Source organism: Gloeophyllum trabeum (assembly GCF_000344685.1).
Source record: "Gloeophyllum trabeum ATCC 11539 unplaced genomic scaffold GLOTRscaffold_00009, whole genome shotgun sequence".
Classification (NCBI taxonomy): Eukaryota; Fungi; Basidiomycota; class Agaricomycetes; order Gloeophyllales; family Gloeophyllaceae; genus Gloeophyllum; species Gloeophyllum trabeum.
The window spans coordinates 400690-423386 of NW_006920418.1; the positions used below are offsets into that span (position 1 = coordinate 400690).

The window sequence follows — 22697 nt, forward strand, 5'->3', positions numbered from 1 at the left end:
GAGCGGTGAGGTACGTGGCTCAAAATCAATATAGGAAAGAGTATAGAGTGATAAATGAGACGACACCAGTGCCGACTTGAGCTGAGAGGGAGAGAAATTTAATGGGCAAGAGGACACATCCGGGGGTCAATTTATACGTTCGGTTTGTGGCAAACTAGGGGCCATCCCTGGAGATGCCACCCCCCAAAATCACCAAGCGCACTTCCGCTTGGCCAGCTGTGGCCCGTTTACAGCGCATGTTCTAGTCCTCTCGGACTCAAAATGCTCTTGTTCCGAGATTTACCATCTGAAACAAGCCACACGTGGGAAGGGCATTGGATTGAGTCCTATGTCGTTGTGGCAAGCCATGCAACATTATTTGCCGCCAATCCGCTGCCAATCAGCAGCTGTAACTGATTATGTCATATCTAAGTTGACAAGTTTGGGATGAAATTCGGTCCGCTGTTCTAGAACACATGGAGTTAGAGGGACTAGCACTCAACAGATATGCACTCGAAGAGGGACTATTGAGTGCAAAAACTGATGCACAGAGAATCGGCGCTATCGTTGGACATGTTGGAAAAGGCCCGCACTTACGGACAACCGAGGCAGATGCATAATGGCTCGGAAACCCTGACTATCAAGTGTGAGCTCCAAGTGAAGAAGGAAATACTGAAGGTCGAGTTTCAGACTGCGGGTTCGCTCACTGGCAGGCCACAGCGGTAGGTTATGTGAAAGCCGTCTCGCCTTCTCATTGGCCAACGTTGTAACTCCGATTGGATCCGATTCCTTCCGCTGCTGCACAGTGCTGGCCCGTCGTTCGTCTGGCGTATTCATGGACTGTTCACATATGCAGGTACGTGACCTGACTGTATTACCACCCTCTCACCACCTCCCACGAAATGGAGTAACTGCAATGTGAGGTTTACTGGTCGCAATTACGATCCTAATGATTGCCAAAAATATGGGAAACTTTTAGGATGCAGCAAGACAAAAACTATACATGACAACGTCTGCTACTGGAGAGTCATCAGTGGTCCACTATCACGAAATTGTCCATGTCCGTCGTCCAGTGGTGTTTCGCTCCCTTGCCTTTACGGCACTTGGCTTTGGCTCTCAAGTGCATTTGAAGACTAAGCGGGCGCTTATAGATTCTCTCGCATCCTGGACATTGCCATCGCTTTGAACTTGACGGATCAGGCTCTGTGTCTGGACCAGGGTCCTCATCTGCATGGCCCGACCGCACGCTGTCCTCGAGGACGGTATCCTCGGAGACCATCACCAAGTCCGGGCTTCCGGACTCGCTAGCGTCATGTAGGTGTGTCTGGTCTTGTATTCCGCTAATGCATGCTGTCGTCGGCGTGGGGAGTCTCAGGTCGGAGAGCGCCACATATCTGACGCCCGCCTCAGACGGATATCTTAATTCCGGAATGGCAGCAGCTATATGCTGTTGGGATAACCATGATCAACACACTTGTGCGGAGCGGAAGATTAGCGGGACGTACCAGAGCTGCGGCCCAGTCCTCGGGATTGATACCATCTGGGTTTTGGATACACTGAGCGCCGGTCGGTGTCGTGTTACAAACCAGATGCTGCTCTCCCGGTGCATGGGCGGGTTCTGCAGGGACCTCCGCGCCGACTTCCTGCTGTTCCAAATGCTCGTCCTTCATCTCTCTGGGCAGTGGCTTCAGACAATGTAAGGGTTTTGTGCCGTCTATTCAAGCGGAAATGTGGCGTGGCCAGTAGAGCGGGTCTCTTCGCGTTCAGGATTGCACCGCAAGTCCAGACGGCGGATAGGCAGCACCAGATAAGAGGAAATTCTTGAGCTCCCGAAGGTTCAGCTTCCCTGCACCTTATATCTGGCGCTGTGGCACCGATGTGGCGAGTGGCACTCGTACATTGTGGCACTAGCAAAGCTTTGTGTCCTCGATCATTCCGCAATTCGTAATTATGGTTCTTTGTACTAGGGACGCTTTACTCAGAGGCTACTTTTGTCTCTGACAAGATCGCCAGCATAGGAAAGCTAGTGGCCCGACTACTGGTGTATGGTGTTGTCGACGTCGTTGCTCCGGTGTTTTGCTGCTGTCATGCTGACTCTAATGCGGCAGACGACGGTCAGACCCGTAAGATTGTCGTACGTGGCTGAAATCCAGCGTCCTACGCTGGGATTACGATTGATATCCTTGCACATGAAGCGCGATACATATTACACACAGTCCTCGAAACAAGATAGAATATTTACATGATTCAGAAGCAACCTCAATCAGTGGTCCCTGGCGTCGTTGCATCCAGAATCAAGCAGCCCTTCAGAACTCACTGGCCTTGGCCGAGTTACGCAGGACGGAACGCGTTTGCATATGCCGCTTGAGTTTCATCAAGTCTGCCCACAGGAATATGACCCCGACAGCTGCCAGGACGGGTAAAGCGATGGCCCAGAACCTAGCAGCACACAGTGAGTAGGCGATTGGTGTATTGATTGGCTTCCTGAACGGTGCCTACCATTTATCGCTCGTCGGGGGGTCCGTGTTCTTGGCCCAGAAGACGTTGAAATTCATTCCCTGCGACAGTCAGTTCGCACACTTGCGCAGCCGTCAAATACTGGTAGACGTACGAAATACCCTGTTAGGAAGGTCATGGGCAGCATGGTCACTGTCACCACAGTCAAGCGCTTCCTGCTCAGCAGATTATAGTATGTCATTTAGACGGGAAATGCGGACGGACATAGCCATGTTCATATCTCCAGAAGCCACCTAAAGAATGGAAGGTGAGATGCGAATGTTGACGGTAGGCAAATAAACGTACGTTGAAGGTACAATCGATCAAGTTCTCCGTGACGTTTTCGAACATATCCAGGCTCCCCAGGATATATTCCATGTGATCAAGTACATCCGCCTATCGGTCTATTTTAGCAAGCAGACTGGCATGAAAGGGTGCGGTAGACACGAACCAGGTATGTCTTCGCGGTAGGCGACAGATACCCTTGTACGCCCCGTACCTGGGTGCTTTCGGTCTGCGATGCATCAAGGGAGGCAACGGACCAATCCATATCGTAGCGTCGTAATCTGTACACCAACGACCGTATCGGCGCTAGGGTACGCTTATGGAGGATAAGATCCCCGGAGATGACATGCACTAATGGGAGTATTGTAAGATTCACGCGTTATAATTGAACCGAATAATTCATACGATATCTGACCGTCTTCAGCTTGGGGTTCATCAGAACTTGTCGCTCAAGCTTCAAGATCCTCCCTTGATACTCGTCGACTACCTCCATAGCTCTATCGACAACTAAAGAGACGAGAGCCCGGATGGACGTCAGCACGGGACCTGTATCGCCAAGGGTTGCACGCACTAAGATCCATGATACCTTGGACGAGGACGGAGGCGTCGGCCGTCATTCTGAGGACACTGTCCAGCTCTTGGAGACGTTGGGCTATGGGCTCGGTGAAAGCTATCCCTAAGTCTGGGGAGATGGAGATGACAGTCCCTAATATACCATGGGCGATGAAACGGTATATTGCAGGATATGGGACGGTACGGCTTACCGTCACGCAAGAGGCATATGAACATCGGTTGAATCTTGACGTGCACACCGCCCTTCCTGAGGGCTTTGGTGGCTGCGCGGTATGGGTCCTGACTGCATAAGCACGAGGAAGGTGGCGGATGTCAGGGGACAAAATTTATTACCTCTTGGATGCTTGATCTGCTTCGGTCTCCATTGATTTCCCGGACCTGACTTGAGGCAAGACCCTTGTATTTCCTGTCATTGTTGCCCGCTTGCTGCGTGGGTGATGAAGAAAGAGGCAGGTCGGTTATGTCTTCGGCATCTCGATCGTTGTCAACTGTATGGCGGAGGATGCGGAGGAAAAGGTGTTTTGTATAGTAATCCGCCTTAGAGGCTGCGTTCCCTCGCTGACTAAGGATATCTTCTAGCGCCAGGGGGTGGAGTGCTGAATGCTGTTGAGACCGTGACCCCACTTGTGAGCAAAGAACACCTACAATACTTCACTGCCAGTGTACTCATCACATCCCAGCTGATGCCAGAGACGTTGATCCACCTCACCTTGACCCACGAGTGCCTCGCGGATGCCGCTGGGTCCTTCGCCCAGTCAATGAAAGTGTCATTCGACATCCTGCGCGCTTTGCGGTTGGTCTTGGAATAGTCAGTGACTTCAATTTGGCACTCCTTCCGTACATGCCCATACAGTGCGAAGGCTGTTAGGCTGCGCGGATCGACACCGGGCTCGGCGCCTATGAGGGTGTGGCCTGACATCATGGAAGACGCTCGTCGCATGAGCATCACCTTCCTAACTACTTCGCGGAATCGTTCGCGAGCAGCGCGAGAGCCAGTATCGGGGCATTCGGGAGTCATGGCCGATACGGCTCTCGCCCTGGCACAGTTTAAGATAAGACGTGTGTGCGAATGGAAAGAGCCAGCTCACTTGCGAGGCTCCTCATCCTGAGAAGAGTGCCAGCCTTTTGAATCTAAGCGACTCCAGGACGGTCTCGAGGACATGGTAGTTATAGCTCAGGGTCGCCGCCCTCTCTGCCCCGGTCCGAAGCTGAAACCTGAAGCTAAAAAACTATAACTACAACGTTTAGAGCAGTACAGCTCCTGGGGCTCGCAAGAAACGAGGACGTTGACTGCGGTGGCGCGCGCTATAGCAGGTCGTTCTATTTCAGTCTTCGGTATTTATACACGATTTAAAGATAGAGCAACATCTATTATGGCTGTCCGTACCACCTCCTGTTATAGCCATGACCGAGCGCATCGTGCAAGTATAGGAACAGTCAGTGCTGACTATGAAGAAGGGGTGGCAATTTGGTGGCAACAAATGTCGAGTACAGTACTCGAGTGACTGCTTGAAGTGGTAGTCGGCATTTACCGGAACGGTTCCACTGCAGACTCCCTGTTGTGAAGATGTCACAACCTCAGCACGCTTCGAAGTTCGACTCGGATCGAGCTCAGCGACTCGCCTTCGCTCAGGCAACGCCAGGGCAACGCTCGAGCTTTCCATTCTTCCGTCTGCAAGTAGGGAAACAGAGCGCACGTGATCTGCTGCGAGTGGTCGTGCCTAAACTTACAGATATAAGAAAAATATCAGGCGTGCGTCGAGTATTACCGCTCCGACTCATGTGCGGGGGCTGAAGCTCAAATGCGACATCGTCCAAGCCACAGAATCTACCCCGACTCGTATATAAGGTGTCAATGACATACTAACGAATTGGCTCTATGAACCCCCGTAAGTCTCCCTGTCGAAATCCCGGATAATAAGACCCAGTCGTGAAGAGGGCATCGGAGTGCCGAAGACGCTGGCTTCCTGAAGTGCAAGGTCCTCTTTTAGCTCAACGAAGCTCGTAGCTCTGATAGGGCGCGATTGTCTGGCGGGGATTCTCATCACAAATATCGAGAAACGAAATCGTTTCCCAAAGGCTCTCCGATTCGGACTCCCTCCTTCAAATCCTGAGACGTCCACGTCCCCACTGAAGCCACGCGCACGGGCCAAATGTACCGATATCATTTGCCCACATCCTCTGGCAGTGCGCTTATTCTCGAGACGAGCGCGTCAAGGGAGTACTATAGGGGTCGGTTGGATTTCTTGCGGATCTTGCAGTGATAGCGGGTGAGCTGATTGCACAGTTGTACGCAGGACTCACTACCCAAGGTCGCGGGAATGATGTATCGTACCACACACACATTCTCTCTCTCGCAGAATAGACAAGGATTCAACTGCGACGGTACTGTATCTGGAAGCCTGCTCAACGTACGACACTCGACACTCCAGGCTCCCTTCCATTGTGTTAGTACCAGCAGTTTTTGGCCGGTCGGCCAAGAACCTGGCAGTACCAACACAATGGGACAGCAAAGCAGCCGATGGGTGGAGTTAGGTTTCCCATTTTCCAACACATACTGGGGTAGTATACCGCTTCGCTCGGTATCCGCTTCTATCACCTTCCATCATGCAGCAACGTATCAAATACACGCCTTCTAGCCTACAGTAATTTTCGATCTACAGTTGTGGCACTAGTCTATGGTGCGATGCGATGCGGTGTGGTGCGTGTTTGTATATGATTGTAAATGAAGCAGATGCGGTCCGAGTTTTGTATGCTGAGTAGAGATGAATGCCCCGTGTGTCCCAATTTTGAGTCGCAGCCCGTCCTTCCAAGCCTTTTCACACACCCCGTCCTTCCTAGCCTTTTTACGCACCCCCCTCACCCTTTCCACCACCGCCACCGCCACCATTCCCCTGTTTCCCCTCCCCAGCCCCGCCCTTCTCAACCCGGCTCTCCCAAGCCTCCTCCTCCCTCCTCTTCCTCACCCCCGCCTTCACCATCCTGTGCACGCCAGCAACGCCCGTAACCTCGCGCAGCCGCCACGCGGGGAAGTTGACGAATGATACGTCCCCGCCGAAGATGAATACGTCGTACAGGAGGCAGCCGAGGATCCCGCCCGCAAAGGTGGAGAGGATTGCCTGGGGGGTTGTCAGCGGGGTTGTTTGGGAGGATGGAGGCAAGGAGTTGAAGGAGAGGAGCGAGAGGATAAGAAAGGCGAGGGGGATGGGGGCGGAAGAGACGGTGAGGGGTAAAAACGCACCCCGTTGAGCCACCACCACGAGTCGTGGTGCCACACGACCGCGCCGTAGCCCATGAACCACAGGAATATCCGCGGGCCGAGGTCGCGCGCGGGGTTAATCGCGTATCCCGATATCCAGCCCTATCGCCGTATATTCACGTGAGTGTTTATTCTACACTAGTTAGAAAGAGGAGGAGGCACCTGGGACATGCCGAGCGCGATGATGGTCAACCCGGTAATGAACGCGCCGAGGCCTGCTCCGGGGGGCGCGTTGTTCTAGAGAAAGTGTGTGCTCTCAGAACCTCGCAGGGGACTGTGGAGAGGGGGGACGGACCTCGTCGCCTAGTGCCAGGACTACTACGTGCAAAATCCCTGTCGCGATGACCTCCCTATACAAATCAATCATCAGCACCATCCCATCACCAAACTCCTGAAAACAAAAGAGGCAGGACACGAAAGAAAGCACACGACACCCACTGCAAGCACCCCTGGCGCGCCCCGCCGACCTCCTGCGACGGCATTGTGATGAATAGCGGTGCGCTGGCGTTCGTCCCGTACAGCTTCATCTCTGGGTCGTACTTCTCCAGGGCGACCTTGTAATTCCCGTACAGGATCGCCGCGCCGCAGAACGCCCCGAAGATCTGCGCGAGGATGTAGCGCGGAACCTACGTTCGAGCGAGAAATTTCGGTCAGCAATCAGTAGTATTGGTTGGCTGTATGAGGGAAGGGCTGACCATGCGCCATGGGAACCCGCGGAACATCGCGAGGCAGATCGTAATTACTGGGTTGATGTGGCCTCCGCTGCGAGACGCGATGCACGTCAGCATCTCTGGACGTTCTAAAGCAATCAAGCGGAAAGCCAGACCTAACGCCGCCGGAAATGTAAATAGCCAGCGTTACCGCATACCCCCACGCAAACATCAAATTCGTATAGTTCCCATACGTCCCTTCGGATATCTTCGTCTGGCAAGTGGCACCAATACCAATCAGGATCAGCACGAGCATGCCCAGCCACTCCGCGAACGGCTCGCGCAGCTTCCAGCGTACGTACGCCCAGCGGTTACTCATGTGGTAGCGCCCGTCCTCGAGCATCGGCCCGCCGACCTGGCCCTGCGGCTCGCCGTCTACATTGCCGCTGCGGTGCATGTCGTCGTGCGCCCCGCCGTCGTCGTAGACGGTGGTTGCGCCAGAGGGCGGCGGGGACTCCGCCCGCGTCGAGCCCCTCCGTTGTGTGTGCGCCGCCGGTATCTTCTCCAGCGCGGGCCTGAGATCCGGCGCGGGGCCAGGAAGTGAATTCCTGCGCGCCCCGCCCGCCGACACGGGGATCTCGTCGCGCAGCGTTTCGAGCGGGTTCCCCGGCTCCTGGTCGCGCGGCAGTCGCGGCCCCGGCTCCTGCAGGCGCAGCTGCCCCGTGCGCACGAGGTCGAAGCCCTCGGAGGACGAGCCATGCGGCGCGACCTCGAGCTCCTCGAGGATGGGCGTGCGCGAGGAGGGGTGCGGGCGGTAGAGCTTGCCGTGCCGCGGGCGGTCGGGGAATACGCCTCCGACGCCCCAGATGGTGTTGCGCTGCCTGCGTTCCTGGGGTTACGGTGAGTACGGAAAGTGACAGAGGGAGTGTGCGGAGGGGATGCTCACATCGTCAGGCTGCCCGCCGACCCAGAACCCGCCGAGCCGCTCGGCCGTCTGGGCGAGGTTGACGCTGCCGGGGCGCTTCTCCTTCCACCGGTGGCGCCGCCGGCGGTTGCTGGGCGTGTTGGAGGACGTCGTGCTCCCTGTGTTCGTCCGCCCGACATGGTTGTTCGAAGGGGAGTCTGAGGAATGCGAGTCGCGGGACGCTGGCGGCGTGAAGAGATTCCGCAGGGATGTGCCAGAGCTGGAAGGGGTCGGAGGGGGTGAGAATCCTTCGCGTTGGGATGGCATTGCGTTTGGTTGTAGTCCTCTGGATGAGCTGGACTCGGAGAGTGCTTGAGACGGAGACCTCTGCGCCGCAGGCGAGATGTCAAAGTAGCCCGAAGTCGCCAATGCTAAAGCTGCGTGGGGCGAAGGGTTTAGTTACGTTTACAGAACCTGTCAAGCAGAACAACAGAAAGAAAGCAGCAGCAGCGAAGACAGAAGGTATATGTACTGTACCGTCTGGAGTCGGTGGCGCGGAGAAGGCTCACTTGCCGGCGGTAACTTGAACACTTCGATCAACCTCGACGTCGGTCATATTTCTGTCACCATACGTGTGTGGGGTCAAAAACTGCTCGAACGCCCCGGAAATAGGAGGCGAGCACTCTGCTCGGCGGGCCCTGCGCCGACTCCCACGTCCTCAACGATGACCCGTGAATGTCATAATGAGGCCTCATCGTCTTCCACGCCGCTTCATCGATAGCAGCCCTTCTCTTCCTCCATTCCGCCTTACTTCGAGGGTGCTCTTGTATTAACGCAGGATTGTGGCAAGTGGCAAACATCGAACATAGTCCGCAGCGGTAGAGAAGCTTCGAGGCTCGTTCAGCTGACCGAGACAATTGCATCAAGTGCCCAAATCTTAGATCTTGCGGAATGACGTTGTTGGTCCTCGGTCGACTTCCTGATGGCCGCCGGAAAGCCAGGATATAAGACCGGACCTTCTGCTTTCGTTTATGAAGTCATGAAGTTCTGAATCTGCTCTTCACTACATATGTTGCAATGTTTTCGGTCAGTCTTCTCATTACAGTGCCTTGCATAAGAAACTGAACATCAATTTCCACGCGCGTTGTGTGTCCGCGCCAAATATACCCGTTTCGGGTATCGGCAAATGTGCAGCAAAGACCCATTCGAGAGGGAGGGTAGCTAGGCATACAGCTGGGGATAGAGTATAATGATTAACGGCGCTTATTGTAGTTGTAGAATATACATTTCATGAATTCTTCGCTGAAGCCTTTCGAGCCCTCTCGGGGCGTCTGCGAATCCCTGCCCAGCAAACGGACCCATGAAAGGCCTTCCGGACCTACCTGAAAAGGGTATAAACAAATAATGCGCGCGGAAATGCGATGTTCAATTTCTTATGCAAGGTACTGTAATTCAGCGTCGAGCAATGAGTCAGCCTGAACCTCCGACGCTATAACGATTGGTTGGGGTCAAACTGCTTCTGACTCGTAGACAGGTTTGTAGAGCAAATGAATGTTACTAACTTGTCACCCTCTCACCGCAGGTCTATGCAGAAGGTACGGTCTGAATGGTCCTTCAGCGAATTTATACAAGTCAGGGCAAGACGGGAGGGCGAGACGGTGCAAACGGACAAAGATGAAATTTCTGTACGCCACGGTGTAGGTACAAACAACAGTAAATACTCTTGTGGCGCACCCTGGTGTGGGTTAAAGCATTTTTAAATTCCAGGTGGACAAACAGCGTATGTATTGATAGTTGGGGTATACAAGGAACACATTCAAACGGTGTCCAACACTCTAAACGTATCTATATATCGTCATAAAGTCATAACAAGAGGGACCGCCGGGTATCACCTCAAGGCATCTCCTCCGTAGGCGTCAACTCCCCCTCCCATGGCTCGCTCCAATCATCTCTGAACTTACCCAAATTTGGGCCCCAGGTCTCTCTCGGGCCACTTGCCTTCAAACATCCCTCCCGCGAGAGGATATGTCGCTTGAGCGCATCCGGGCGCCCGAAGAGCGTAGTGCACCCCGCGCAGGCCCACTGGTACGCCTCGGCAAAGTGCGTCCGCCGGTGGCGGTGGCAGTCGGCGACGGTCTTAAACGTCCGCGTGCACGCCGAGACGCGGCAGACGAGCTCGACCGGGTCGACTCTGCTCTGTCTCTTCTTCTTGGGGTGGACGGGCGAGGGATCGGCGGTGGCGCCTGTCCGCTTGCGCGAGCCGGAGGGCCTGCGGAGGGAGTCTCTAGGTCTCGAAGGTCCCGCGCTACGTCGTCCAGCCTGCGCGTCCTCGTCCTCGTCAGCCGGGCAGGCCCGCGCGGATCCGCCGAAAGACGTGTCCACATCGTCCCACTCAACCGGCCCGGGCCCCTTTACCAGCTCCAGATCCCTCAGGCAGACAGTCTGCGGTTGTGGCGGGGGAACGAAGCCCGCCTGGACGAGGTAATCCGGCACCTCCACCCCGCCACACGCGAGCTCCGGGACGAGCTTTGACTTGGGCACATTCGAGTCCGGCGGGCGCGTGTCGTACGCCAGGAAGCGCCGACCGTAAGCCTCGACTGCTACTAGGCGACGGTGGGACGGGGGCGCGGGAGGGATGTCGGGAGAGGCGAGGGACCTGGCAGAGACGACAGAAGGGGAAGGGGAAGGGCATGCGGTACAGTCCGAGGCGGTGTCTGAGCAGTCCGAGCTCACGCCGTCGGAGGATAGCTCTGAGAGTGAGTCCGTCTCGGTGTCTCGTGGTATAGGGCACTGCAATAGAATGAGCTGCGGGGTTGAGGAGCATGGTAAGCGTACTTACGGTGGGCTTATATTCAGCATCCTTGTCTCCTCCACCTAGCGTGGGGATCACGAAGGATACGTGCGCGGGATATTCAAGCCCTGTAACCAAGGAATATAAGTGTCCCTTGACCTCAACCACATGGATAGTGTATACGCACTGAACTCCCTGGCCGATCCACTGCTGCATTCACCGTCATATCCGCTCACTCCCTCCAGACCGCCATACTAAGAGAGTCGAGCTTAGTGAATAGAGTATGTAGATAACTGAGTCTGGTTCACTCACATCGAAGATGTCCAGACGGCCTATGGCGTCCATGAACGTAGATTCCGTGTCATAGAATGACGGCCTATTGTGGGACAAGGAAGGTTGGATAGTTGCAAAGTCTACAGCATCAAATTGTCACTTACCTGGTGATAAAAACGCTGGGGTGTGGCATCATAACACGATTCTGTATGTCAGTGCCGGCACTGCAAGTATCAAGGTACACCAGACGGGTTCGGAGGGAGGGAGGATGGCGCGGAAATCGTCAAGACGGCTAGAGGAAGGAGGGTTGCAGACAGACGTTCTGGGGTCCGTACCTTCTGCTCTGCTAACGACCTCGGGTTTTATCGTGCCACGCACAATGGCGGCCACAGTCGGCCACAGCAGCCAGAACCGTGGAAAATGCCACGCACCGATAAGCTACAGGACACTCGACTAGCCCCAGAACGGACGCGATCCCTTGGCATTTCCTTTGTTCAATGCGCGCGTCCACATGGACCTACGTCCCCAGATACGAAGCGACACGGGCTTTGAGTGCCACAACGAACGAAAGAAGCCCACGCCCGATCGGATCTATGCCACTTGCCACAGCGCTTTGGCTGGATATCGATACGAGTGTAACCGAGTCTCAAGTTCGTGTCCGGTGCATGAATTTGGCGATAACGGCGGTAACCAGCATGGGCGACGCGTCATGCAACGACTGCCACACCACAACTGACTATTGTTCCAGAGCACACGGGACGCGCAAGTTATAGGGTTATGTGGATGCAGTGGACTGCCAGAGGATGTGAGTGAAGAGCAACAGAGAAGCTGGTTATTGTGTTTCAACCAAAGACACAGTCATGTTAGTCTTTGGAGTTGGGAGTCGAAGGCAGGCTGAGCTTGCCGAGCCCTCGGGAGACGGTTTCGACATCCGCAACGGAGGCTCTCCGCAGACAATCGCGCGCCATGCCATGGACGTCGGCTTCTCGGGGCTGAAGAGTGCTTTGCTAGTGCTTTGCGCTGCAGGAATCCAGCGTCTTGGATGCTCCGTCCGTCTTCGCTAGTACTCTGCCTACCGGGATCAGGGGTTTCAACAAGGAGGCTTACAGAAGTTCGGGTATACAGCAATTTTGCTACCACGGCAGTATGCACGGGTCGCACTCGAACCTGGGCCCAGGACAACTTGAGTATTGCCCGGGCCCAAGCGTCCACATGGTAGTGACCCGCCCCAAATTTGCTCGAGTCTACTGGCAAGCTTGTCTTCCCAGTTTGACTTTAGGAAAGGGAAACGCTCGCAAAAGTGCTGTCGCTGAGTACTGAGTCCTGTGCATACATGTCGACGTCGAGCTTCAGCCTGCTTCATGATCAGAGTCGAAGCACGGACGGTTTCGGTAATTGCCGACTGCAGCGCTCGAGTTGCAACCTGTGAGTCTGTGGCCTGCGCCAGCGCCAGCGCCAGCGCCACCACTCTCTCGTAATCAAGTTACTATGGGGTCCTTGTCGGACCCCGACAATTCCAGCTCCTGACGGTTTTTCCTTTATAGTCAGGGTGGCGGAAATCATTCAACTTCACTGGCAGCAGACTAAGTTGACTGGGTTGTTGGGATAATTCTAATCAACAACCCCCCTGGGAGCAACAACCCCTCAGCAACCCATGCCATTATCCAGCAACCCCGGTTGTCCACCAGCAGTCACATGTAACATCATACTCTATCAGTCTGCATTACAATCCGGTTACTTGGACTTCACTCTATGTACATAGCTACATATAAAGATATTAGGCTGAGGCTCTCCCAGCCAAGGCTACTAAGGTTGGGCGTGGGTGCCATTGGCACCACAGTATTCAACCCAGGGGTTGCTCGGGTGTGGGTACGGTGCTTGGACCGTCCACACTGCGCCATACCGCGACCCGCGGCGCCGGGTATACAGGTTTGTGGTTCTCACAGGTGGGTCGCATTTTTCACCTAGAATGGTGATATTTGGACTTACAAAGTGTCCCAGCCCACTTCGAGTCAGTAAGTGTTTCTCGATGCCTCTGTACCGGTACCGTTGCGGGCATCAGCAATATGTCCTGCAGCTGGTAGTGGCTGGTGCTGATTCTAGTTATCTTAGCACATCTACAACCGCATTACCAGCCGAATACGTGTGAGGTACCAGTACTAGGAACTTGTCTACTGACAGGGCAGTGACAGAAGTGACAAAAACATATTATCTACAGTAAATCAGTTCTTTGGGGGGTTAATGATGTGTAAGCAAACGACCCGGGGTCATTGCTTCCAGGGCAGTGACAGAAGTGACAAAAACATATTATCTACAGTAAATCAGTTCTTTGGGGGGGTTAATGATGTGTAAGCAAACGACCCGGGGTCGTTGCTTCCAGGGAGGTTGTTGATTAGAATTATCCGGGTTGTTGTGGTCTCAAGCAAAAATCCATCTGACCATTTCAAGAAGATTAGGAGCCAGACTCATATACCCATCTTAAAGTCATTTCTAAAGCATCTTACAGGAATTTAGACAAAATATAAATGCTATCAAGGAATAATCTGAGTCATGATTACTACAGCACTGATCCACCCGGGAGATGAATCTTTGTCTCTGGGACCCGGCAAGAGGCCAAATGTCCAGGCCATGGTTGCAATTTTCCCGCTACCTTGGGTAGTGGGTTTTGAGAGTGAGTCTGTAATCAACACGCCCGCCATTTTTGCAAGATCTGTCGAAGATCTGACCTACCCTAAATACATGACATATAAGATTCGCACGATCAGACTTGCCTTCGCACACTTAGGCCTCGCTTCACACGCTCTGGGCCTCTCTGGCAGGCTCACCGTAAGATATACTGTACACTGTATGTACTCGACAAAATGGAGCATGAGTCAAAACGTACTGTTGCACATCAAGGTCTGCTTGCCCACCGTAGGTTGGATCAGGTAGATCCCGGAGGTATGGCGAGGTCGGACATAAAATGTCCTGAATCATATTTCTCGCTTAGGCCTTATACCGCGATGAAGCACAGAGACCTTGAATTCTATAAATTGAAAGCTCGCCCAGCATATAAATAAATGAGTTCATGGCCAAGGTAGCGGGTCCTGCCACACAAGTGTGGCCTTACAGCCTTATCCATGTAATACGGTAGCGGGCTCTCGCGCGGCCTTACAACCTTATCGAGCTCGCCACGTGCGCCAGCCACGCGTGACGTCAGTGCATGCGGGTCGTACTCCAAGCCACTCGTCTTCTCCTTGCACACTCTGTACTGCCGCCTAATTCCTGTCCGTATCCCAAACTAAAAGGACTCGACAGCGCAACGACTAAGAAGGACGAGAACTGAACACAAGAAGCAGGACAGAGATGACCTCGGCGTTTGCGCAGAGCTACGGGCGGAAGCTGTTCTCGAAGCACCTGGAGCAGTACCAGCCCGCGGACCCGCTCTACGAGTACTACACCACCGCCAAGGGCAAGCAGAAGCGGCGCAAGGTATGTCCAGCCGCTTTCCCTCCCTTCGTCCACGAACTGACGCAATCGCAGCGCGCGGCGCCGCCCGGGCTGTCCGCGCGCGACGCGAAGATCCTCAAGTCCGTGCAGCGCCGCGCGCACTACCTCGACAAGGGCTTCCGGGTGTGCGGGATGCGCTTCGGGTGGACGTTCGTCATCGGCATCGTGCCCGGCGCGGGCGACGTCGCGGACGCCGCGCTGAACTACGTGCTCGTCGTGCGCAAGGCGCAGGAGGCCGAGTGCGTGGCTGGTTCATTCTCTTCGCGTGCTGGATGTGTGTGCGCTGATGCGCCTGCGCGCCCGCGCTAGGATCCCCGACTGGCTGCGCACGCGCATGCTGCTGAACAACGCGGCGTCGATCGGGCTCGGGCTCGTCCCCATCGCGGGCGACATTGCGCTCGCGGCGTTCAAGGCCAACTCGCGCAACGCTGCGTTGCTGGAGGAGTTCTTGCGCATTCGCGGGGAAGAGTTCCTGAAGGTGAAGGCGGAGCGCGAGGGAGGGGGGCAGGGGGAGGGGCCGAAGATGAGTGAGCGGGATCGGAGGGTGGTGAAGCCCGGTGCCGGCGCGGGGAAGGGCGAGGGGATGGCGGCGGGGGAGGTGGCGGATCAGGTGAAAGGGAAAGGGAAGGGGAAGAGTAAGAGCACGAAGACGCAAGGACAGGCGGAGGGCCGCTTCGTGGAGAACGTCGAGAGCGGGGCGAGTTCGCCCGGCCGGCCGGTTGCTGCGAGTGGGAGTGGCGCGGGGCCGGAGAGGAAGAAGAGTTGGTGGAGGAAGTGATCGAGGAGATACTGCTTGGTTTGGTTCGCTTGGTTGTTTACGTACCCTTTGTTTCTGAGTTGTGCGGATACTGTACTTGGTGCGGACAGTTTGCTGTAGATACCCGGTGGTGCATTGAACATAGTTGTGAGGCGAGAGAACTCATCGCGTCCGAGTCGGAAGTGCTGTTATGGAAGGTGGATTGCCACATTGGGTGAATGCCACAGTGGCGTGACTTGGGCCAGCCGTCTCAGAGCGTCCTCATCCTCACTAGTCGTCTTAATTAGGAAACACATCTATAAATAAGTTGCATTATATAAGCCCTATGAGGATTGAGGACGCGGAGACGGATGGTTCTAGGAGCCTGGGGTAACATACTATCATTGAGGGGGTTCTGCAAAAAGTATCGAATTCGGCCTGTAGCATTCCGCACACTTGACGGATTTTTACCGGATCTTCCGCATATTGTGTGTAACGTAGTGATGAACGTCCTCATTATTTTTGTGCATTTTTATGCAGCCTGTGGAACGTAGGAGAGAGATGCCGGTTCATGTAGGGGGTTCTGCAAAAAGGCGTCACATGCGGTCACAGTGGGATCTCGCCGCGAGCGATGTCACGCTTTTGTCACGATATGGGCCCGGGCAGAAAGTCGACCCCACTGGGAGGTCACACCGCCGAACGCGTTCGATGCAAATGCGAACGTGAGAACCACACCACGGTGCACGTCGATTCTGTGGCTCTGTCCACCGGCCACAGACGCGTACCCCTCTTGCTTATGATAAAATCTGCATAGCCTGAGGGTTTTAACTTGTAAGTTTATTGTATCAGTCTGTGAGATGAAATTGCTGGGTAATTGTAAAAAAGTGTGGTGATTAATCGAAGCTGTCTGTCCAATTGGGGTCACACGAACCCACTGAAGCCCCTTCCGTGCCCTCCCCCTAACGGTTTCCATGGTCAATACTACTGGCATTGCATTGGAAATGTGATGCCTCCACAGATGCCCTGTACACATATAATTAGTCATTGGGCATGGACAACTTGAAATTCATGGAAATTACTCTACTCACGTCATCAATATCCCTGGTATGGTACAATAATATGTGCATAACAAACTGTATTTTATGGATTGAAAGCATAGCCGCCATTGCCTTTCTCGCTCAATAACAGTTGCGGTATGGCGATTCCCTAGGCTCAGGTGGCGTGGCATCCCCTCACGTGCCCAGACATTCGCCGAACACATTCGCGAACGCGTTCGGCGGGCGAACCTCCCAGTCGCCTGGACGTTCTCGGCCCGGGAGATGTGCAAAGTTGCCTCTCTATCTCGACACGCTCGTTATTTACTCTATCGGGCTGGTGTATTGTACTATAGACAGCATATTCATGATACACCAAGCCATTCCACTGCAGTCCGTTGAGAGCATCACGAGAGATCTAGTGGACACTGTTTCTTTCCCATGGCCTACAGGACCCATTTTCTCTCCCTCTCTTCAACCACAGCAGATATTCCCATTCTGACTTGGCAGAGGTTCTATTCTAGTGTATATATACCTGCCTGAGCTTACCCAACATTTTTTGGTTGAGTGTGGAATGAGATATAAGGGGGTGAGGGGGTTCTGCAAAATTTGCAGAACCCCCTCAATGATAGTACGCAGCCATGAAGGTGGGATATTAGGGTCATCACTTTGGACTTGGAGCTTGAAGTAAAGTGGCACTCATACTTCAAGCTTCGGTATGCCGTCGGACGTTTACTCCCCCATTGTGTCTTCCACTACTAGACTCTAGTACGCGACATTCATATCGGCTTTGAGCTTCATCTGCTATACGAGGTAGGTATATCTACGCGAGACATTCAAAGGTAGTACTCCAAGTTGTACTTGCATCGACGTAGACCCCGCAATTCACAGGTGGGGAGCGGGAGCATATGCTCCAGCTGCTTATCAGCGGCCACCGACGAGAACGTCCTGCTAAGCAGCCAAGGTACGGTCTCGAGGCACCCACGTCCGGTCACGAGAACAACAACAAGGAACCCTGATTGCCAAAGCCAAAATCTGATTTTTACACGAGATCTGTGTGCTGACTCCTTGCGGTATCCCTTCGACGTCCCACTGCGGATGCAACTGCCCCCGTCATCCCGAGGCTGCACACTGCCGAATGCGCTCGAGCGCTGCGTTTGATGGCAGCCCATCGCTGGAAGGAGCAACGCCGCTCGGGACCGAGGCATCGCGAAGCGCGAAGCTCGGCATCACAAGGTGGCGCGAAGAATGCTCACTGGGCAGCAGGCGCTGGTGGATCGTATGGTATGCACGGCGACCGTCCACACCCAGGTTAATTATATCCCTCAAGTCAGCCACCAGCCATGATCGTCTGTTGGTATAAAGCCCGGCGGGGGACGCGATGCTTGTTGCGCAAGTACTGTCAGCTATCCTTGAAGTAGGCGTTCAGTGGCAAGCAAGATGAAGATGAGGATACCGACGATACTCGGTGTCGTCCTCGGACTTGCCGTTCGGGGTCATGCGACGCCCACTGGTAATAAAAGTATGTTATAGTTTATATTCGCTTTCGCTCACGATCTCACCCTGCACCTCAATGCAGCTGTCATTGTTCAGATGTTCGAATGGAACTGGCACGTATCCAGTTTGTATATTTGCTTGGTGCAAAAGAGGCGGCTGACACGGCGTATAGGGACAGTCTCGCGGCGGAGTGCACGAACTTCCTAGGACCCGCCGGTACGCGCTGGCTTCACGATCTACATTAATAGATCTATTCACGCGTCAACCTTCTCAAGGTTATGGCTTCGTCCAAGGTGCATTTCCCACCCGTCCCAGTCCGTCCTGCGCCTGAAACTGACATACACACAGCGAGCCCCGCACAGGAGCACATCACCGGGAGTCAGTGGTGGACCGACTACCAGCCCGTCTCGTACACCCTCACCAGCAAGCGCGGGAACAGGCAGCAGTACCAGAACATGGTCACTACGTGCCATGCCGCGGGCGTGCGCGTCATAGCCGGTCAGTATTTTCACCCTCCGTTCATCTCCTTTCACCCGCTCTCGATTCTACCGTGTGCATGCGCTGATCTTGGAGGGTATGCGCAGACACCATATTCAACCACATGTCCGGCTCGGACTCTGGTGAGTTCCCATGCCATTTCATGCGTAACCAAGAGGGACGTTGTTGACTCACGCACGCGGTAGGCACCGGAACCGCTGGCACCAGTACGTCCGCCTCGATCCACGGCCCTTGTCCGCACTAAACGAGCATCCAGGTTTCACACATTACAACTACCCCGGGACATACGAGTACCAGGTAATCTCCCCTCCCCTCCCTTGCTCTCCCCCCCCCAAAACTGTCCATCGTTGTGCACACATAAATCGAAGAAGAATTAGCCGCTGACCTGCTGACAGGACTTCCACCACGACTGCGGTGAGGCGGACGGGAATATCGACAACTACGATAACCGTACCGAGGTGCAGGTGTGCCAGCTTGACGGTCTAGCCGAGTGCGTTCTTGTCCCCTGCTCGCTCACCCTCATACTCTTTCCCCATTCCATCTCTCCTCCACTCATGCCCCCTGCCCCCTTCCTCCGCTCCCAACCCTATCTCCTTTGCCGTACCCCGTCTGTCCTCTAACCTCCCGCCCCGTCCTTCCGTCGACCGTATGCTGAGAGCGGCTTGAAACAGTCTAGATACGGAATCCGAGGACGTGCGCAGCACGCTCGCCGCGTACGGGAACGACCTCATCGGTCTCGGCGTCGACGGGCTGCGGCTCGACGCTGCTAAACGTGCGTCCCCTTCCCTCCCTCCTAGTTCCTCCTTTTCCTCTGCGCGTCCCGTCCCCTGTTCCTCCCGTTTGTCCTCCTTGTGACCCCTCCACCCTTGCTCTCCCTGTCGTCTTTCTACTAGTACACCTCCGTCCTCCAGCACAGAGCACGGAACGCTGACCGTTGTTCTCAGACATTGCTGCCACCTCCCTCGCCAACATCACCAGCCGGCTCACCGGGTCGCCCTACATCACCTCCGAGACCATCTGGGGATCGGGCGAGCCCATCCAGCCGAGCGAGTATGTCGGTATTGGCGATGCGCAGGAGTGAGTGTCCCGTGCCTTCAGTTGTTTCCCTCCTTATTTCCACCCACCCGCCCATGCCTCGAGTGACGAGCGAGAGCATGATGTACTCATGTTTCCGCGGTTAGGTTCCGCTACACTACCGCGCTGAAGAACGCGTTCACGGGCGGCGGAATTTCTAGCTTGGAAGACCTCGACGACCAGGGTACATTTCCTCCCTATGTATATGCGTTGATTCTGCGTACAATGCTAATCGTGCTGTACGACAGGATGGGTCGCGTCCAACAAGGCGAACGTGTTCGTCGCGAACCACGACACAGAGCGCGTGCGTACCCTGCCTCCCCCGTTCCTTTCCTAGCATTCAGCAATACTCATATTACGGTCGACTACATGCAGAATGGAAACTCGTTGAATTACAACTCGGGGAACAACGCTTACGTCCTCGCTACTATTTTCTCGCTGTGCGTTCTCCTTCCCACCTCCTTTTGCTGAGGGGTTGACGCCGCTATACATAGGGCGCACCCGTACGGCACGCCGACCGTTCTCTCGAGCTACTCTTTCTCCACCACGGACGACGGCTCCCCCAACAGCGGCGCGGGGACGTGCTCCGGTACTGGCGGCGCGAACGGCTGGTAAGCACTTTGCATTCGGCATTAACAACTGGGTCGCGGGGACGCTGACTGGCGTGGATAGGCTCTGCCAACACCGCTGGATCGCCTTCTCCGGCATGACTGGGTTCAGGAACAACGTCGGCTCTGCGGCGCTCACGAACTGGGTGTCGCCTGGCTCGAACCAGATTGCTTTTGGCAGAGGTGCGTTCTCCTCTCTTCCCGGTCCCCATCCTTCCGCTATTCAGAATTGTGAATTGTGGCTGATGCTGTATGATGGGAAGGCTCGGCAGGCTTCGTGGTCATTAATAACCAGGCGTCGAGCTGGACGGGCACCTTCGCCACTTCTTTGCCCGCGGGGACGTACTGCGACGTCGTGCACGGGAACTCGTCGGGCGGGGTGTGCTCGGCCTCTGCGTGAGTCGACCTTCTGCCCTGTCCATCCATCCATCCACCTGAATGCATGGATGCTAGTATTACCGTCGCGTCGGACGGCACGTTCTCCGCGACGGTGAACCCGTACGACGCGCTGGCGATACATACCGGCTCGAAAGGCACGGGGTCGAGTGTTACGACTGTGGCAGTTACGTTTGACGAAACGGCGACGACGACCTACGGAGAGGTGCGCTTTCCCTGGCCGTGTGTACAGAGAGTCGCTGAACTGACCTGGGCGACCGATCAGAACATCTTCGTCACCGGGAGCATCTCGCAGCTGGGCTCGTGGAGCACTACGAACGCGGTGCGTCCTCACCGTCCGATGTCGTCAGTTTGTTAACCATCACCGTGATGTGCTGTCCAGATCGCGCTCAGCTCGGCGAACTACCCCACCTGGTCGGTAACGCTCAACTTGCCCGCGGGCACCACTTTCCAGTACAAGTATATCCGCAAGGAGACCGACGGAAGTGTACGTCCATCTCCTCCTCGCTCTGTGCCCGCATATTGATGGTAATTTATGCACAGGTTGTGTGGGAGTCGGACCCGAACAGGAGCGCGAGCACGGGTTCCTCGGGGAGTTTGACGTTGAGCGATACGTGGAGATAGTTGCGGCGGCGGCGGTGGGTATATCGATAGGGTGTATTTATCGGTGCGACTCGGAAATGGATATGGATGTACTCAGTGCATAACCAAAGATGCTTTGAATGTATGCTGTATATCAGCCAGCTTTTGTAACGACGAATTCGCCATGTCCAAGTGTCCGACATAGCGAAGCGATATGCACAAGGGACGCTGCCGAAAGCGCACAGTTGTCCACAAGACCAACAGAACATACCGACCCTCCTGCTCATACCGGGACCTTCCAGCCCCCAGCCAAACCCATCACGTCCCTAGGATCATACCGCCCCTTGACGCCCCTCAGCCTCGGGAGACTCTGGCCGAATATATCCTCCACCGGCGTGGTGAACAGCGCATAATTGCCGTACAGCGGCGCATCCCTGACGTCCTGCCCGAGCGACACCGCCTGGCATCGGACATTCACGATTCATGGCTCACATCCAAGCGTATTGGATATACATACAAACGCACCTTCGCCTTGACGTTATCCGCGCTCTGCATCATCGCTGCCCACAAGCGCGCGTCGGCGGCGGCGTCCGTCCACGACCGGCAGAGGCTGAGCGGGAGGAGCGCGCGCGCGCGCGCGGGCGGATACGCGGCCGTGCGCGTGCTCCCGCGCGCGAAGAGCGAGGGCAGGAAGGGCTCCACGGCGAACGACACGAGGACGCCCGACGCCGCGGACAGCGCGGGGCCCCAGTACTACAGCAGCAACAGCGGGGTGCGGTGAGCGAGCGCGGGGCGGAGGAAGAGGACGGGCGGCGCACGGCGGTCTCGTCCGCGATGGTGGTCAGCATGGCGGCGGAGTAGTCGAGGAGCGAGACGGTGTGGTAGGAGGACCCCTGAAAATACCGATAGATGCCGGTGCAGGACTTGATTTTGTCATGTCCGGACTTTTTTTGGCGGCCCCCCGCCTTTATGTCCGGATAAAATACCGGCATCGGTCAAGGTCGGATCCATGTCCGGACTATTGCCCCGGCCTCTAGGAAACAGCAAAAAGCACCCGTTGTAGTCCACAAGTCATTCTAGACACTACAGTCGACTCTGTCTCAACCCATAACGGGTCGTGGAACCCAAAAGTTATGGGTTTCTGCAGACTATGGGTTACCAGAATGTGTGACATTGTGTGACTACCTAGTACACGTGACAGACAGCCTATCCGGTATAGGCCGGACGTCGTTTATGACACCGTTTAGATACGGAATCTTGAGTCTGGTATGGGTTATCTTCTGAAATACCACGAGAACCAAAAATTAAGGGTTCAGATGGTCCAGATTCTCGTGAGAAGGAAGACCTGTACCTTCCTAATATAGGTTGTTTTATGGGTTATGACCCTTCAGAAAGCTATGGGTTATGGGATACGGCAGACTTATGGGTTTTTACTATCTACCATGTCGGTGGAAGCCAAAAACCTATGGGTTATTACAGGTTATGGGTTATGACAGGTATGGGTTAAGACAGAGTCGACTGTAGATACAAGGGTGTATGTATGAAAATCTGAAATGTGCATAGTCTGAGGTAG

General features: G+C 55.0%; 7 protein-coding genes across 7 annotated transcripts in view; 2 read left to right on the plus strand and 5 right to left on the minus strand.

Annotated features, from left to right (window-relative positions):
- Positions 1-1009: 1009 nt before the first annotated feature.
- Positions 1010-1649, minus strand: GLOTRDRAFT_130377 (uncharacterized protein; the record flags this gene model as incomplete). Its single annotated transcript, XM_007869155.1, has 2 exons — positions 1010-1426; positions 1485-1649. 2 exons carry the CDS (start codon positions 1647-1649, stop codon positions 1010-1012), a joined length of 582 nt encoding a protein of 193 aa, XP_007867346.1.
- Positions 1650-2285: 636 nt separating this feature from the next.
- On the minus strand, positions 2286-4495 carry GLOTRDRAFT_130378 (uncharacterized protein; the record flags this gene model as incomplete). The annotated part of the gene is made up of 12 exons (XM_007869156.1): positions 2286-2418; positions 2479-2537; positions 2591-2651; positions 2701-2729; positions 2782-2871; positions 2927-3111; positions 3166-3267; positions 3332-3466; positions 3525-3612; positions 3667-3929; positions 3979-4370; positions 4422-4495. 12 exons carry the CDS (start codon positions 4493-4495, stop codon positions 2286-2288), a joined length of 1611 nt encoding a protein of 536 aa, XP_007867347.1.
- Positions 4496-6179: 1684 nt separating this feature from the next.
- On the minus strand, positions 6180-7621 carry GLOTRDRAFT_43883 (aquaporin-like protein; the record flags this gene model as incomplete). The annotated part of the gene is made up of 7 exons (XM_007869004.1): positions 6180-6452; positions 6575-6694; positions 6755-6829; positions 6888-6980; positions 7060-7218; positions 7288-7354; positions 7419-7621. 7 exons carry the CDS (start codon positions 7619-7621, stop codon positions 6180-6182), a joined length of 990 nt encoding a protein of 329 aa, XP_007867195.1.
- A 2418-nt stretch (positions 7622-10039) lies between these two features.
- Positions 10040-11282, minus strand: GLOTRDRAFT_130380 (uncharacterized protein; the record flags this gene model as incomplete). The annotated part of the gene is made up of 4 exons (XM_007869157.1): positions 10040-10936; positions 10986-11065; positions 11125-11191; positions 11250-11282. The coding sequence occupies 4 exons, from the start codon at positions 11280-11282 to the stop codon at positions 10040-10042; spliced, it is 1077 nt and encodes a 358-aa protein (XP_007867348.1).
- A 3166-nt stretch (positions 11283-14448) lies between these two features.
- On the plus strand, positions 14449-15638 carry GLOTRDRAFT_77874 (uncharacterized protein). Its single transcript, XM_007869158.1, has 3 exons — positions 14449-14681; positions 14733-14938; positions 15009-15638. The coding sequence occupies exons 1-3, from the start codon at positions 14556-14558 to the stop codon at positions 15475-15477; spliced, it is 801 nt and encodes a 266-aa protein (XP_007867349.1). The 5' UTR covers positions 14449-14555; the 3' UTR covers positions 15478-15638.
- A 2238-nt stretch (positions 15639-17876) lies between these two features.
- GLOTRDRAFT_121909 (alpha-amylase) lies at positions 17877-21166 on the plus strand (the record flags this gene model as incomplete). Its single annotated transcript, XM_007869159.1, has 21 exons — positions 17877-17991; positions 18049-18079; positions 18139-18182; positions 18242-18259; positions 18315-18464; positions 18551-18586; positions 18650-18670; positions 18721-18761; positions 18860-18954; positions 19136-19236; positions 19409-19541; positions 19646-19722; positions 19787-19842; positions 19914-19978; positions 20033-20149; positions 20211-20329; positions 20410-20542; positions 20600-20747; positions 20808-20864; positions 20925-21029; positions 21086-21166. Exons 1-21 carry the CDS (start codon positions 17910-17912, stop codon positions 21164-21166), a joined length of 1710 nt encoding a protein of 569 aa, XP_007867350.1. The 5' UTR covers positions 17877-17909.
- A 64-nt stretch (positions 21167-21230) lies between these two features.
- The window catches only part of GLOTRDRAFT_116693 (FAD-binding domain-containing protein), a gene marked incomplete at its 5' end in the record, with an annotated part of 4627 nt that continues 3160 nt past the window's right edge, over positions 21231-22697 (minus strand). The window contains 2 exons of the mRNA XM_007869160.1: positions 21231-21584; positions 21650-21877. Coding sequence (XP_007867351.1) covers positions 21408-21584; positions 21650-21877 — 405 coding nt within the window. The 3' untranslated portion in view covers positions 21231-21407. The remainder of the gene's footprint in view (positions 21585-21649; positions 21878-22697) is intronic.